This window comes from Orycteropus afer, unplaced genomic scaffold (genome assembly GCF_000298275.1).
Source record: "Orycteropus afer afer isolate SDZICR_OR568_19922 unplaced genomic scaffold, OryAfe1.0 scaffold00230, whole genome shotgun sequence".
NCBI lineage: Eukaryota > Metazoa > Chordata > Mammalia > Tubulidentata > Orycteropodidae > Orycteropus > Orycteropus afer.
Window position 1 is genome coordinate 2,191,380 of NW_006921817.1, and position 15,630 is coordinate 2,207,009.

Genomic DNA, 15,630 nt, shown 5'->3' on the forward strand with positions numbered 1-15,630 from the left:
CTTCCTTCCGAGGAGTGGCTGGTGGGTTTGAACCGCCAGCCTTCTGGTTAGCAGTCAAGTGCCTTAGCCACTATGCTACCAGAGCTCCTAAAACTGCCCCGTAGGTTTTCTAAAGCCATAAATCTTTTCAGAAGCAGATTGCCACATCTTTCTCCCACAGAGTGACTGATAGGTTGGAATTGCAGTTAGCAGCTAAGTGCTTAATCATTGTGCCAACAGGGCTCCTCTTTGTAGAACAGAGGTGGGAAAAACATCAGCTATGCAGCAAGAGAGAGTCAGGTCACCTATAGCTTAAAAACCAAAACCAGTAGCTTTTATATAGACTCCAACTTGTGATGGCCCCATGTGTGTCAGTGTAGAATTGTTCTCCACAAGGTTTTCAATGCCTGATTTTTTTGTAAGTAGATCACCTCTGGATGATACATTGACACAGTGGCTGCAACAATGGGCTGAAGTATAGCAATTTTTGTGAGGGTGGCGCAGGACTGGGTTGTGTTTGCTTCTGTTGTATATAGGGTCACTATGAGTTGGCACTTAACAACAACAACACAATGTACAGTTGAGAAGACAGCTAGTTCTCCCTCTATATTATCTTTAATACTCACTAGGCTACACAACTGAAAGGAGGCAGAGTTGAGACAAATAAAACATTTAAAAGACAATGATAGTCCATATTTGATTAGGTATGAAAATGACCAGTACAAACTATATATTGTTGTATATTTGCTGTCTTCTTTCAAAATACATGAAATTAATATGACCAGGAATTGTCATGGTGGCTTCATAGTGAGGGTAGCACCCAGATGAGTCCTTAGGGGAACAAGGGAGACAGTTTCTGGAAGGGAAACAGGAGGAGTAAAGGTCAAGTTATGGAGAAGCACATTCAGGAGAAAAGCGAGGTTGTTACTATGATTACAGCGGAAGGTGAATGTTAGAGGAGGATGGGAGATAAGGGTGGAAAGGAAGGGTAAGGCCAGATTATGGGAAAATTTATTTGTCAGCCTGAGGAGTCTTGGCATTTAACCACTACATATAGCATAGTGGTTAAAAGCATGGATTCTTATCTGAGTTGCTTATGTTTGAATTCTACCTTGGTTACTTACTAGTGTGTGACTTTGGGTGTCTTACAAATTCTCTGAGTCCTCATTTCTATAATTTGGAAAACAATAACACCTACCTCATAGGGCTGTTAAGAGGATTAAATGAGTTCTTGTCTATAAAGTGCTTAGGAAAGTGCAGGCACAGAGGAAATGCTTGCTATTATTATTCATTCAATCATTCATTCAACAAACATTAATCAAAAACCTGCCATTAGTTTGGCATTACATAAATACAGGGAAAACATCGCCTTCAAGGAAATCACATGATAGCAGGGGAAACACTTAACTTGGATAAATATATCCAAGCAGATTACAGACATAAAAGGGTAGGAAAATTGAACAAAGAGATTAACTGTACTGTTATCCTCCGATTTTCTGTTTCCTCCAATTTATAGGAAAGAATTAAGATTTATATTAAGAAGAAGTTTATAACTTTAGCAGCTGGGAGTTACTGGAATGTATCTTCTAGGGAAGCTCAAAATTCTAGGGATTTTTTTTTTTTTTTTTAATTGGTGAGTATATATATAACAGGAGCTCTGGTAGCATAGTGCCTAAGGCACTTGACTGCTAACCAGAAGTCTGGCGGTTCAAACCCACCAGCCACTCCTCGGAAGGAAGGTTGGGCAATCTACTTCCGTAGTGATACTGCCTCGGAAACCCAAGGAGGGGTTGCTATGAGTTGGGGCCGACTCGACGGCGCATAACAACAACAACATATATATAACAAAACATTTGCCATTTCAGCATTTTTTAGATGTATAATTCCATGCCATTATTACATCCATCATGCTATGCAGCCATCACTATTATCTGTTTACTACTGGGAAATTTTAAAAGGAAAACTCCGTTACGGTGGTTGTATGAGAGTTTTTTGGGAAGGGGTTGCTATGAGTCAGGTCCAACTCAAAGGCACATAACAACAACATTTTACCTAAGCAACACTGTTAAGAACTCTATGAGATCTTTTTTATCTGATAATAGTAATGAGGACAAAATAGCTTCTTAAATCCATAATCCACTATTTTCCTGAAATGGCCAGACTCATTTTCCATAGAGCTTGCATGAAACAGTGAGATGGACACTAGCCTTTTCTTGACATTGGTTAACTTGTTACAGTTGTTAAACACTTCATTGGGTTTCCAACTTAGATAAACTATAACTCAATATTTTATCCTAGTTTTACAATAGAAATGCCAGTGGATCTACCTAGAAGAGAAAATTTTCTCAAGCTCTTGCATATAGAAAAACAAATCAAACCAATGGAAAGTCAGTAAGAGAATGAAAATAAAGTTATGGCATCAGAATTGTAGGACATTTCATATTCAGACAGGTCAAAAAGATACCTTATTACATGTATCTTCCCAAAGTAAGTATACCATTGCAAAGAAACTACAATGTACAATTATCTTATGGGTACATATTTGTGTATATGTATTTACATTATTCATAAAAGTAACTGAACTGCAAACTATGTACTGAAAAGTTTATAAATGTGAAGATTTAAAGATACCTGAGAAATAGTAAGATAAAATTTTCAAACTAAATGGAAGTTCCTTTATTGCTTTTTAAATGAAGCTGAAAGAGACTCTTTTTACAATCTTTTTCTTCAAGGAAGGCTGAAGACAAATTAACTTTTTCTATTGATGGAAGGTCAATGGCAATCAAAATACTGAAATACAAAGCAGACTCATCAGCCTGGCATAATAGTTCCATCTGCCCCTTCAGATTATACTGTTTAGAGTTATTCTTTCTAAGGGATAATGGAAGGAGTAAAATGTGCACCAGATTCTTTGGAGGAAGAAATCTCAAGCTCTTCAAATTTTGTGAAAAGTCCCAGTCTCGATAGACTGGAGATGAAATGAATGCCATCATGTGTTGTTTGGTATGCGATTGAAAACTATTTCATGAGCATGTGTTCTATGCAAGATTCCACACTAGGTGTGGGTGACAAAGATGAAATGGGAGGTTTCTGCCTTCAAGGAGCTCATAGGATGCTACAGAGGATAATTCATAAACAAAACACATTATAGGAACTGCGGAATGTCCTAAGAAAGATACCAGTGAACTGCCACTTTTAGCTGCAGACATCTGAGGAACCCACTCCAAGAGAAAGAGGTAACATTTAAATTGGAACTTGTTAAAAGAGAAATTATCATGTACCCATGTGGCTTGAAATATAATTGGGAAGAAAAAGAATATGTTTCATTGGTTCTAGTGATAGATTCATTTTACCTATTTGGTAAAAGCTAAAATACCTGTGAGAAACTAAAAAATAGGTTTAGAAAATTACCTCATTGAAAAATATTCTATGAATTTAGTATCTTTGGCATTTAAGAATAGTTTACTTACATTTTCCATGAATTTCTTGATACCTAAAAGCTAATCTATTTCCTCTCCACAGCCTAGTCAAACCACAGTCAACTTTTCATGGATTAGTTTACACTAAGTTTCAGAAAAATGGAGAGGTTATATGTGGGCATACCCTAAATTCCTTCCTCATAAAAAAAAGGTGAGTCAGAGACCATAATACTAAAAAAAGTGAAGCAAGTGAGTATTTATAAGCCCTTAGTATAAAAAATAATGAATTTCATTTTCTAAGAGTGAAAGGGAATAAGGAATTTGGAATGTTGGCCAAAGCCCAGCCTGGCCAGACAAAGACAATTTTCAGATCTGCCAAACCATGCAAAACAGCTGGGGGTCTTTGCAGTTTTAGGAAGAGTCTCACTTAGAATAGAGTGATAAGATCCTACATTTGGCTTTGGCAGTATCATATGTATAGCAAAGAGCATTTGGTGATTTTTAAATGAGCTCATTTACTCATTCATTCATCAAACATCAGCAACTACAATACTGCCAGGCATTGGGAGTACAAAGTTGACTGAAAGGAAATCCTGGCCTTCAAGGTGCTTTCAATCTAGTGGGTGAGGCAGTGATAAAAGCAATTTGGTCCATAGATATGATTCTGTAATGTGACATAGAATAGGGTAGAATCTTTCAAAGGAGGACTCTGAAATGCCTTTGGCTCTGTAGATACTGGAACTTGACTGACAGTGTAGTAGATCACATGGGCATTCTCTGAATGGAAGCAATGATGATCAGACTGGAAAAGGGAAGTCTCTTTCCATTTCAGTATTTTTCTTTTGTCATCTGCATTTGCCTTCTCACTGATCAAAGGAGCCAAGAAAATTAATACCAAAAGGCACCACGTCTGGGCTTTGTTACTCAGTGTGTTTACAAGGGGCTTGGAATGAAATTATGAAAACCTTGATTTTTTTTTCCCCCTCACACATCTGTCACAAAGAAGTGTTTGATTCTATTTTCTCCCTTACTAGCAACAACACTCAGTATGGAAAGACCGTGACTCTGTTTTAAGCCTCTGAAAGCTATCTTTCAGAAGTGTTTCAGGGTGTTATAATTTATTATCTTAATTTTTAACATCTTGTTAACCAAATAACTTTGAGGCAGGAAAACAAACATGCTAAGGAAAATGACAAAGGAACACAACCAAAGTCAGATTTTGAGTCTAAGTCATTTTTCTCAGTATCACCTGTATTATCTCATTTAATTTAAGTCATTTATCTCAGTATCACATTTGTATCAGAGAGATCTTCAAACAACACCATTAACTAATTATTTGGCTGAGATATTTGGGAGTCGTAGGGTAGTAGGCGTAATGGACGGAGTTGGTGGCAGGGATTTAAATAAGTTTTGGAACAATATTAACTCTGAATCAATAAGAGAAGTTACAGCTTTGTAATTTATTGATTAATAACACCTACTATGTGCTAACAGCTATTCTCATTATAGGAGATGCAAAGATAGTATTCCTGACTGAAAATAACTCATGGCCTAAGAAGAGAACACAGAGATAAGCAACATAATATGGACTGTAAGAGAAAGCACGTAGATTTTTTTAGGAGCATGGAAGAATCAATGACTAATTCTGCCTGGTAAATAACTTATAAAAGAGGCTATATTACTGTAAGATCTTATAAAAATGAGTAGGATTTTTCAAGATAGAGGGAAAAAACATGTTATTTTGCCTAATGATGGTGGCTCATTTTCCATGAGCTGCCATGTAGCCTGATAAAATTTGTGTGCAGTAGCGTGATTTAATTTTAGAGTGAGAGATTGAATAGAGGACTCTAAATTACTACTTTTTGAAAGTGCTTGAAGTCACTAAAATGTGACTGAAATTAACAATATTAGTTTTCTAAGTTACATTTTTCTCCTCAATAGAGAACACATTATAAATTATAAAAGCAGGTATTTTTCTTCCTAAGGGATTAAATGAAATTATTTTCATTTATAACGAATTAACACATGGCCATATTTTTTTTCTCTGAATAAGCCATCGCTCGCTCCTATCTACGTACCTACTTACCATCTGTGTTTTTAAAAGAACTGTACAGTTGTAGGCACAAGTAAGAAGAAAAAGACAAGAGAAAGAAGGGTTCTGTGGCTAGACATAGTGACTGTGGTTAAACCCAAAAAAAAAGGGGAAAAGAAAGAAAGTATCTATCTTAGTGAGGCTCCTAGCAGGAAACTAACAGTGTGGTTAATATCAGGAAACTTTAATAACAGGACCATTATACAAAGGTGTAGGAAAACCAAGGATTCCCCCTGTGGTACAGAGGTTAACACACTTGGCTGCTAAATGAAAAGCTGAAGGTTCAAGTCTACACAGAGGTGCCTTATAGAAAGGACTCACAATCTAGTTCTGAAAAATCAGGCATTGAAAACCCTATGAGAGAACGTAGTTTACATGACTGGTTAAGGATTTGACTAGTAGCTGTAAGGTCAGTGGAACCTCAGAAGGCAGACCTAGTGATCGATCTCCTTCCAAAAGGACACGTCCCTGAAAACCCTATGGAGCAGCTCTACTCTGCACACGTGGGGTCTCCATGAGTTTGAATCACTTAATCTTGACCCAAAAAATTAAGATACTAATTCTTTCTCCAATATTCACAAAAAAACCTGTGGTGCACAGTTCTATTCCAACACACATAGGGTTGCCATGAGTCAGAATAGACTTGACAGAATAGACTGACAAAAAGTGGTTTAAGGAAACCAAAAGTTAGAACCTCTAAGCCTGATTTGCCAAGAGCCAGGAATGGTTTCAGAACCTGGAAATGTGTGAAAACAGCTGCCGGCATATAGTCAGTGGTGACCTCTAGGGAGACATCCAGGAGAACAAACTCCCAACCTCACTGTCCCACTATTCTGCTTCTCCGAGTCTCCTGATGGGACTCCTCATTTGTGGAATGGGGAAGACAGAAAGAAGGCTGCCCTTTCTTCTTTCTTGGTGATTTAGTCTACACTGGTCAGCCTCCCAGTGCATAAAGCGGGGCAGAAGTAGGACAGATTATAAATGACCAGCTATGCTAAGCAGAAGGTGTTTTGGTGGCACAGTGGGTAAAGCATTTGGCTGTTAAACCAGGAGATTGGAGGTTCAAATCCACCAGCTGTTCCATGGGAGGAAGATGAGCCAATCTACTTCCATAAAGTCTTATAGCCTTGGAAACCCAGTGGGGGTCATGATGAGTTGGAATTGACTCAGTGGAATAGATAGACAACAGGAAGACAAAGAAAATGTAAAAGCAGGATGTGACATGATCAGCCTGTCCTTCTCAAACATAACTAACAACTCTGGTGACAGTGGAGAGAGTAGACTGGTATAATAATGGTAGGAAAAGGCAGGGAACCAGTTTTGGAAGCTGTTGTGAAAGTCCAGTAGGCAATGAAGCCCTGAATGAAAGCAATGGCATTAGGAATGGGCAAGGGAGGATGAGAGTGGAGGATAACCCAGACATTTAGCTGATTGTTGGGTAGACAGGATCCAGTTACTCTAGGGACTTGGGATATGGGAGATATAAAGTCAAGGAAAATGACATGTGATCACTTAAGTACATCTGTTCACAAAAGAGAATTTCAACCTAATAGCGAAACAGATTGCTAATGAGATGTTAACATATGGCCAAATCTACCTATACTGTAATAACCTTTATCTGATGTGGAGAAAGTGATGTGTTCCTTTTGGACAGCTGCTTAGCTTTTAATCAATGCTCTGAGGATGCATTTGAGAACTCTTAGAGCAGACACTGGCAACAATGACACAGTTATTGACCACTTAGTCTGACACACTGTGGGTTATAAGCATAACTAATTATCATGAAAACTGGCTGCCACTTTTCAGAGCATACTTTGTAGCAAGCATTGTTCCTTTACAACAATGGCAGATTCTTTATTTGTATTCTAGAAATGAGGGAGAAAAAGAAGGTAAGTAATGTGTTCAAGGACACACAGATAGGAAGCAGATGTGCTGCAGAATATGGCAATGCCATTGGGCCCACTTGTCAGGAGCATATAGATTCTCATAGCATAATGGAATTGGACAAAATTATTATATACTGGATCAGTGGTATCACTAAGGTTGGTGCCACCCAGTGCCGTAACTCATGGCGTCACCCTTTCCCCATGGATTTTCTCCCATACTAGATCATAAAGAATCCTAGCAATGTTTATGATCAGTTTTAATCATAGAATAATATGTGATATAGTTACAAATTCCTTAAATGTAATATTTCTTAGATAATATTAATACTAACAACAAAATTGTTTTGTAAAATTTTGTTTATTGAATTACAGCATTACTGTTTATAATATTACTTGTAACCAAGTTGTGGTAGTTATGTAGTGGCACTAGGTAACCAGAACACAAGCGGACAGATTTTTTGAGTTTTCTCCTTTTCCTTTAATTACTACTGCATTCTCAAAAAAATGATAGATATTGGTTCACAAATAATGATTATCACAATCTTGTAGCTAAAACACCAGACAATTTGACAAAATCAGTAATTTTAAAAACACCAGCAGCATCAAAAGCCACAGTGCATTCTTTTTCATTTCTTTTTTTAATTGTGATTTGGTTGAAAATTTACAGAGCAAATTCACTGTCCATACAGCAGTTCACATACACACAGTGCATTCTTGTGCATGCAGACAAATCATGTGATTCAAAGCATCACTGTAACTGTAATAATGACATCTCAATATTGATGTCATTATATCAAATTATATAATATTATAGCATGACTTTGGGTTAATTTCTTTTTCTTTGTGATGCATATAATCATCATAAACATTTATTTCTAGTCCTAACTAGCTATTTAACACAATCTATTTGCAATTCTGGGGCTTGGGACCTGTAATTTGAATTTGTGTAATATTGCAAGTGCATTGTTTAATTTAATATTAAATTGTTGAATTAGAAGATTCAAAAAGTAAATTAGCATAGAGTTTCAGCCATGTAGATATATTGATACATGTAAACTGGGCTTAGGAAAAATGTTCTAGTTCTTTTAACTAACTACAGGGATATTTAAATATTTATATATATTTATACATAAAATTTTTACTGAAACACTGCACGGAAATCTTATAGACAGCCATTTTTGTGTCAGTCCCTCTGAAATTGTCACCTGATGTGGTCTGTACCCCTTCCACCCCCCTAGAAATGTCATATTAAAGTTATAATTACACAGAATGATGCTTGTGTAATTATTTTTGATATATATAAATAATATATATGTCTATATATATTATTTATATATATAAATGTAAATATATATATACACACACACACACATATACACACTTATACACACAAATCGATGGACTCTATTTCAGATTCTAAGAATCCACAATTCTGACACAATTTCCCAAAAACAATATTTTAATTTGATTATTTTTCCTGGAGGCTTTCTGAACAAGCTAGGTTGAGAAATTCTCAACTGAGAAGAGAAGGTTCAATGGGATATTCTCAATTTGGGTGTGCGTTCCTTCAGGGAAGAGATCTCCATTATTTACTTTTTTTTTTTTTTTTTTTTCTTGACAGAACCTAATGTAATGCCTTATACACAGTGCTGTTAAAAAATATTTGTGGAATGAAAGAACCAATGAAAGGCTGTTCCAAAATTGTTTCTCCTTGGAGTTCTTTGTCATCACAAGGTAAGAGACAAGTGTCAGAGAAGATCCACCAGACTGTATTTACATAGTAATGACGATCAGAATAGAAGATGGCTACCAAAAGCACACACTAGGACAACCACAACTGCAATTCAAAAATTATTAATGGAATGCACCTGAAATGATTTTGTTTAGAGCTTCATGAAGTCTGGCAGAGTTGCTTCCAGTCAGCTTGACTAAGAGAGGTCACATAGATTAAAAATAGACTTTCCTAACAAGGAACAATAGGCCACATTCACTTAGTAAGACAGGAAAAAAATGACAGGCCTTAAGGGTGGGTGTGAAGCTTAATCCTATTTAAGAGCTTAATTAACTAACCCCTAGAAAATTGAGCACCCCTCCCTGCCCCCTTCTTGCCCAGTCCTCTGTTTGGGACAAACTTAAAAAGAGATTCATGAAGATAAGACATTAAAGGGACTCACATTTGTAGACAAAACACTCAAAAATATTTTTAATGTTTTAAATAGAGCCCAATGAAGTTTGGAAATGTAAGAATTAGATTTCCTAAACATTATGGTCTTTTAAATCTTCTGAAATAAATCATATTCTCTTTTGAATTGTCAAATTTTTTACATTATTAATAAAATATTCAACATAAGCATTTGTCTTGACATATATATTCACTTTTTTTAATATCATTTGTTCTAATACTTATATTTTTAAACAAAGTCATAATTCCTCTTAGCCATATCAACACTTTCTCAAGAAATCTAAATCAAAATCTGTTGTAGAGTAAATTTGAACTATTCTAATGTTTTCATATACAGGAGAAGTCAGGTTTTGCGCATATCAGTCCATCCTGGGGCTGAGTAGATCACATACAACAACTGGACAGTCCTACTTTTCATAGATCATCTATTGAACTTCTGTGAATTGAATCTTCCAACTCTTTAATTTTGTTCAGCAGTATGCAAATAGCTCAAAGAGACTGTAAAACAAAGAGTGACCAGTAATTTCTTATTCTTTTTTTGTTGTTGTTGGGGAGAAAAAAAAATCCATAATTGTGATTAGAAAATAGTGGTTAAATTATAGTTACGCTCTTTGTTTAAATAGGACCTTGTTTCACTTATAAGAGTTTCAGAAAAATATTTGAGATGCTTGACAAAATAAAGTGCTTCTCTTCACCAAACTGAAGTCATCTGAATGTTGAGGAAGAAGATAACCCTTTGCCCCTCCCCTCCCTTAAGCAATGGCATTTCACCCCCCTCACCCACTCCAAGAGCCCACATCCTAACTTTTTCCTTGGGGTATGAAAGAATTTACAGATATTCTGGAAGAAGATGACAACTTGCTCTGTTCCACACTTTGTTTAAATTGCAGCTAATCTTGGGAATTACAGACAACTTCACAATCCCAGATAAAGCATGACTTGGGGTAAATTTCTTTTTCTTTGTGCTGTATATGATCATCATAAACATTTATTTCTACTCCTAACTAGCTATTTAACATAATCCATTTGCAATTCTGGGGCTTGAGAACTGTAATTTGCATTTGTGTAATATTGCAAGTGCACTGTTAAATTATACAATTTTTTTTTGTGTTGTCACATGATGTCAGTTGAATATTTTCTTTCTATTTTGAAAAGTTACCTTTAGACATACTAAATTGAAGGAACTAGATACAGCCTACACATAGAAAAAAGGTTAGCTCACAAAAGGATACAAACAATGAAAACTTTTTTTGTGAAAACCATCTAGCAAAAATAAGATTACTGAAGTATAAAAAGAACATTGCCATGACAGAAATCACATCTGGTAAACATTAATGCTTTAGTGTAAGGTCACTTGTCGTCACATTATCTTCTGTTAAATGATAATATAAACTTTTAATATGACTCTTAAGAATTACAAATGTTTAAGAGCTAAGTGATGTGTTTCAAATTTAGTAGCATGCCTTTAATTGCTGTGTATTTTTTTATTTTACATAGACCATAGAAAACAATATTGAAAAAGATGAAAAAGCACACAATCCCACCAACCCAAGTCCAGTTTTTCATATTTCCATGTTTCTCATCAATTCTTATCCATTTTCTCACAGTACTAAGCAGTTATAATCATAAAACAGGGTGCAGAACATATGTTTTTTATCCAATACAATGATTCATATTGCTTCCTAATTAGATTTTTAATGGTATAACTTGAACTTTAAAAACTATTGAATAAACTACTTCAGATTAAAAAAGCAAAATCCTGGTAGTTATTAATAACTGATTTCCAGAGATCACTCCTTTGCCAATAAACAGCTAATTCTTTCCCTTAAGGAAAAAAAAAAAACAAAAAAAAACCATAGATATAGTTACAGTCACACAGATAGCTACAAGAAGTAAATATTCTAACGGAAGGTAATGCTTATGTTAGAAAGTCACACATTTTTTCTTACATTGTAAGCAAAGAAACTTATTTTTCAGAAACTGAATAAAATTTATCCAGAGATTGATGAAATGTGTACATTTTAGATACTTAATAAAATGTCTACTTTACATGCAATTTTATTCTAAAATATATGTTGTTGTTGTTATGTGCTTTTGAGTCTAGGAGGGAAAAATATAACCAGAATGACAACTTACCAGCCTGCTCTTTCTCTGAAATACCTGAAATAGCCTGGGAGAAGGGGGAGAAAAAAAAGCAATGAAGTTATAGTATTATTACAAAGAAACATCAAATAACATCATGTGGAATAAAATGCAATACCATAAATGGAGTAAAAATTAAATAGCACCTGACAATAGAAAAAGAAGAATTGTGAAATTATCAGTAGTCACTAGATCCTTTTGTGACAACTATAAAGCATCATGGCATTGTTTCCTTTTCTACAGACTCAATCCAACATATACTCATACTATCTTATGACTAAAATGCTCTTTGAGTGTGGGTGGAATTTTTGTAGTATATTTCTTTGTCCTATTTTTGAAAGATAGAAAAAGCCATTTTTTTGGTCAGTTTCAGTGCATTTCAAATCTTTTCCCTGTCAGTTACTTGTTATGTAGACTTAGATAAACTACCTTACCTCTCAAAGTTCAGATTATTCTTTCACAAAACAAGGATAATTACACCTACTTCACAGGATTACTGAGAAAAATAAATTTAAATAGTAACCCTTATAAAGTGTACAAGACCCTCAGGAAAAGATAAATGCTCGTGTTTCTCAAATTTCAGTTCTTTGAATATCATCTTCACAATTTTTACTATACATATCTATCACCTATGAGAATATATATTTAATATTTTTTTGAATCAAATTTAAATAAAGTTCCCTTTTTCATTTGATTTGTGCTAAATAATAAAAATAAAATGCATGAATATATGGGTTTTATTTATGGGGTATATTATTCATAATATTTATAAAAACTAATAATTACTGTTATAGATTAAATTCTGTTCCCTAAAAATATGTTTTAAAAATCCCAACCCCTATACTTGTGGTTATAATCTCATGCTGGAATGGATTTCATTTGTTATGTTAATGAGACAGTCTTAGTATAAGGTGTGTTTTAAGTCAATCTCTCGAGATACAAAAAGAGCAGATTGAGCAAACAACCAAGCAAGCAAGATGGGGGAAGACAGATGTTCTTAAGATTGTTTACCACATGCGTTGTCGCAGTTGTGTTAATTTACTGATATTAAAGGTTTAGAAGCTCCATTCCTAGGAACTATCACTATAATTAGTTTAAAAATATAATTCAGAATTAGATACTTTCAAAATACTTAAAACTTAATGTCTCATTCTACTGTATGCAGATGCCTTAAAACAAATTGTTGTTGTTGTTGCTAGGTGCCATCGAGTGAGTTCTGTACTCTATGTACAACAGAACGAAATGCTGCCTGGTCCTGTGCCATCTTCACAATCATTGCTGTGTTTGAGCTCATTGTTACAGCCACTGTGTCAATCCATCCTGTCAAGGTCTTTCTCTTTTTCCCTGACCCTCTGTTTTACCAAGCATGATGTCCTTCTCCAAGGACTCGTGCCTCCCAAGAACATGTCCAAAGTAAGTGAGTCAAAGTCTCACCATCTCCACTTCTAAGAATCATTCTAGCTGCACTTTTTCTAAGATAGATTTATTCATTTTTCTGGCATTCCATGGCATATTCAATATTCTTCTCCAACACTATCATTCAAATGCATTAATACTTCTTAAGTCTTCAAATTAAGGAGGTTGAATTTTTAGTTTCCATTTTGGTCCACTTCAGTCATTTACATATAAAATAAAGTGAGCATGGGAGTGTTAACTTGTACTGGAAGCCTTTTAGAAATTTAAATGATCCATTTGGGTTTGATGTCTTCTACCCTACAATCTGGTTGGTACAAACAGTTAAGCACTTGGCTGGCACCCAGAAGGTTGGTAGTTTGAGTCCACTCAGCACCATCTCTGAAGAAAGGCCTGCTGATTTACTTCTGAATAATTAACCATTAACCACCTTATGGAGCAAAGTTCTACTCTGACAAAAATGGGTCACCATGAGTCGAGATGGACATGACAGCAACTGATTTGGCTTTGTTTTGGTTTACGCCACAACCACTGATTCATGTGAGAAGCCTGAAAGTGATGCTCTCCCCTTCATGGAACAAAGTCAACAGAATGTGAGTAAGAAATTCACCCTTAAGTAGGAAATTTGTGTGTGTGTATGTGTGTGTGTGTGTGTGTGTGTGTGTTTGCATCTCTGTTGTAGATCAGCAGATGTTACATTTCCAGAAATATAAAATGTCAAGATGTTTATGTCTTTGTGAATTATAGATTATTGCTGAGATCCCCATCTTTTAAATTTAAGGATTTGGAGATTAATGCAGTTATCCAAATAATTAAGGTAAAGAGCTTTCGAGGAATAAAAAGGGAAGGGGGTTTTGTTCTGGAATGAATGATCTATATTCAAAGTCTATTTTAAGCCAATTTAAACTACATTGGTTGTTCAACCCTGTTTTCTGGGTGTGGCAGTCATGAAGAGACTATCATAATAGCAAATGGCAGAGTGGAGGACCATGCCAAGGGATGGGGGCCTCAAAGGGATAGTGTACATTAGCTTTTGGCATTTTCCTCACCATCCTCCCACTTATACAGGCTCATCTGATTTTTCCCTTCTGCTTTTATATCACAGGAAAGCGGTTTGCCTCCCTTCCCAAGAAAGTATTCCTACAGTTTTAGTGATGTTTGTTTAATTTTATATTTGTTTTTTTGGAGAATATTTTAAGCGAAATGAAATTCATACCATGTGTTATATTTTAAACCTAGCTCCATGATTTACATAGTGGATAAGGCATCTGGCTGCTAACCAGAGGGTCAGAGGCTCAAACCCACCAGCCAGACCGTGGAAGGGAGATGGGGTAATCTACTTCCATAAAGATTGACAGCTTCAGAAACCCAATGGGGGTCGCTATGAGTCCGAATCAACTTCATGGCAGTGAGTTTTTTTTTTTTTTTTTTTTTTAAGAAATCAGGGATTTAAAATCAATATTTCTCTTCTGTGTAAAGCAAACAAACAAACAAGAACAACACAACATAAAACCCCTTTCATTGATAAGATTATAAAGTTCAGGCTTCTTCTTGTTGTTGTTATGTGCCTAGAGACAGGCAATTAAAGGATATTCATGGAGAAAGTTTCTCAATATAAAAATAGTGAGTACTTACTGGGCATTTAGTATTTGTAAGACACACTTTAAGCATTTACCTGCATAAACTCACTCCATCCTCAGAACAAGCGCATGCAGCTGTGGAAAGTAATGTCACTTTTGCAAGGCCACATGATCAGCAATAGAAGCCACAAGCACTAGAACACTGCCTCTGAACCACCACCAACCAGAGTGTTTTGAAACAAAAGAGAAGTTTGAAAAAGTCCTATGGTAAGACATTGACTTAGATTATAAAATTTTATCTTTGCTAAGACACCGCCTCGAGAAATTTAGAAATTATCTAAGCTCTCTCTTTTTATAGCTAAGTCATCTGAAATTGCATGTCATTTTCAAAATCATGATCAACAACAGTGACAGGCCTTTCCCACATTTGATTCTGTCTGTTTTGGTTACCTCTGTGTTGTTCTAACAGAAAATACCACAAACGGGATGGCTCGAACAAACAAGAGTTTACTCTCTCACAGTTTAGAGGCTTTAAGTCTGAGTTCAAAGTGCCAGGCTCTATGGGCTGGGTGAAAGCCCCTCAAACTTTGGCTTCAGCTCTGCCTCCTGATCCTGGCCCACTGAAGCTAGAGGTCTTTCTTCACTCAGACAGCTGCTGGCTGCTGAGACTGACAAGCCCAGGATTGACAAGCAAAAGGGCACAATCCCGATGTTACCAAACCACATGGCAGGCCATTAATTCAAGTCCATTCAAAGTCCCAAGGTCAGCAGAGCATGGCAGGCTGTTGAACAATGACATGGCTACATACAGGGTTCAAGAGTGCCATAAACTAGAGACTGTTCTGGTCCCCAAGTCTTCTTCTTATATACAGGAAACAGACCACATCCCCATGGCAGCTACTCAGCTGCTCACAGTAGATTCCAGCATGGGGTTGAT

At 35.8% G+C, this 15,630-nt stretch overlaps 1 protein-coding gene across 1 annotated transcript in view; it reads right to left on the reverse strand.

Annotated features, from left to right (window-relative positions):
• Nucleotides 1-15,630, reverse strand: part of DLC1 (DLC1 Rho GTPase activating protein) — a 606,782-nt gene that overhangs the window by 263,802 nt on the left and 327,350 nt on the right. Inside the window, exon 4 of the mRNA XM_007948875.2 lies at nt 11,695-11,728. Coding sequence (XP_007947066.1) covers nt 11,695-11,728 — 34 coding nt within the window. The remainder of the gene's footprint in view (nt 1-11,694; nt 11,729-15,630) is intronic.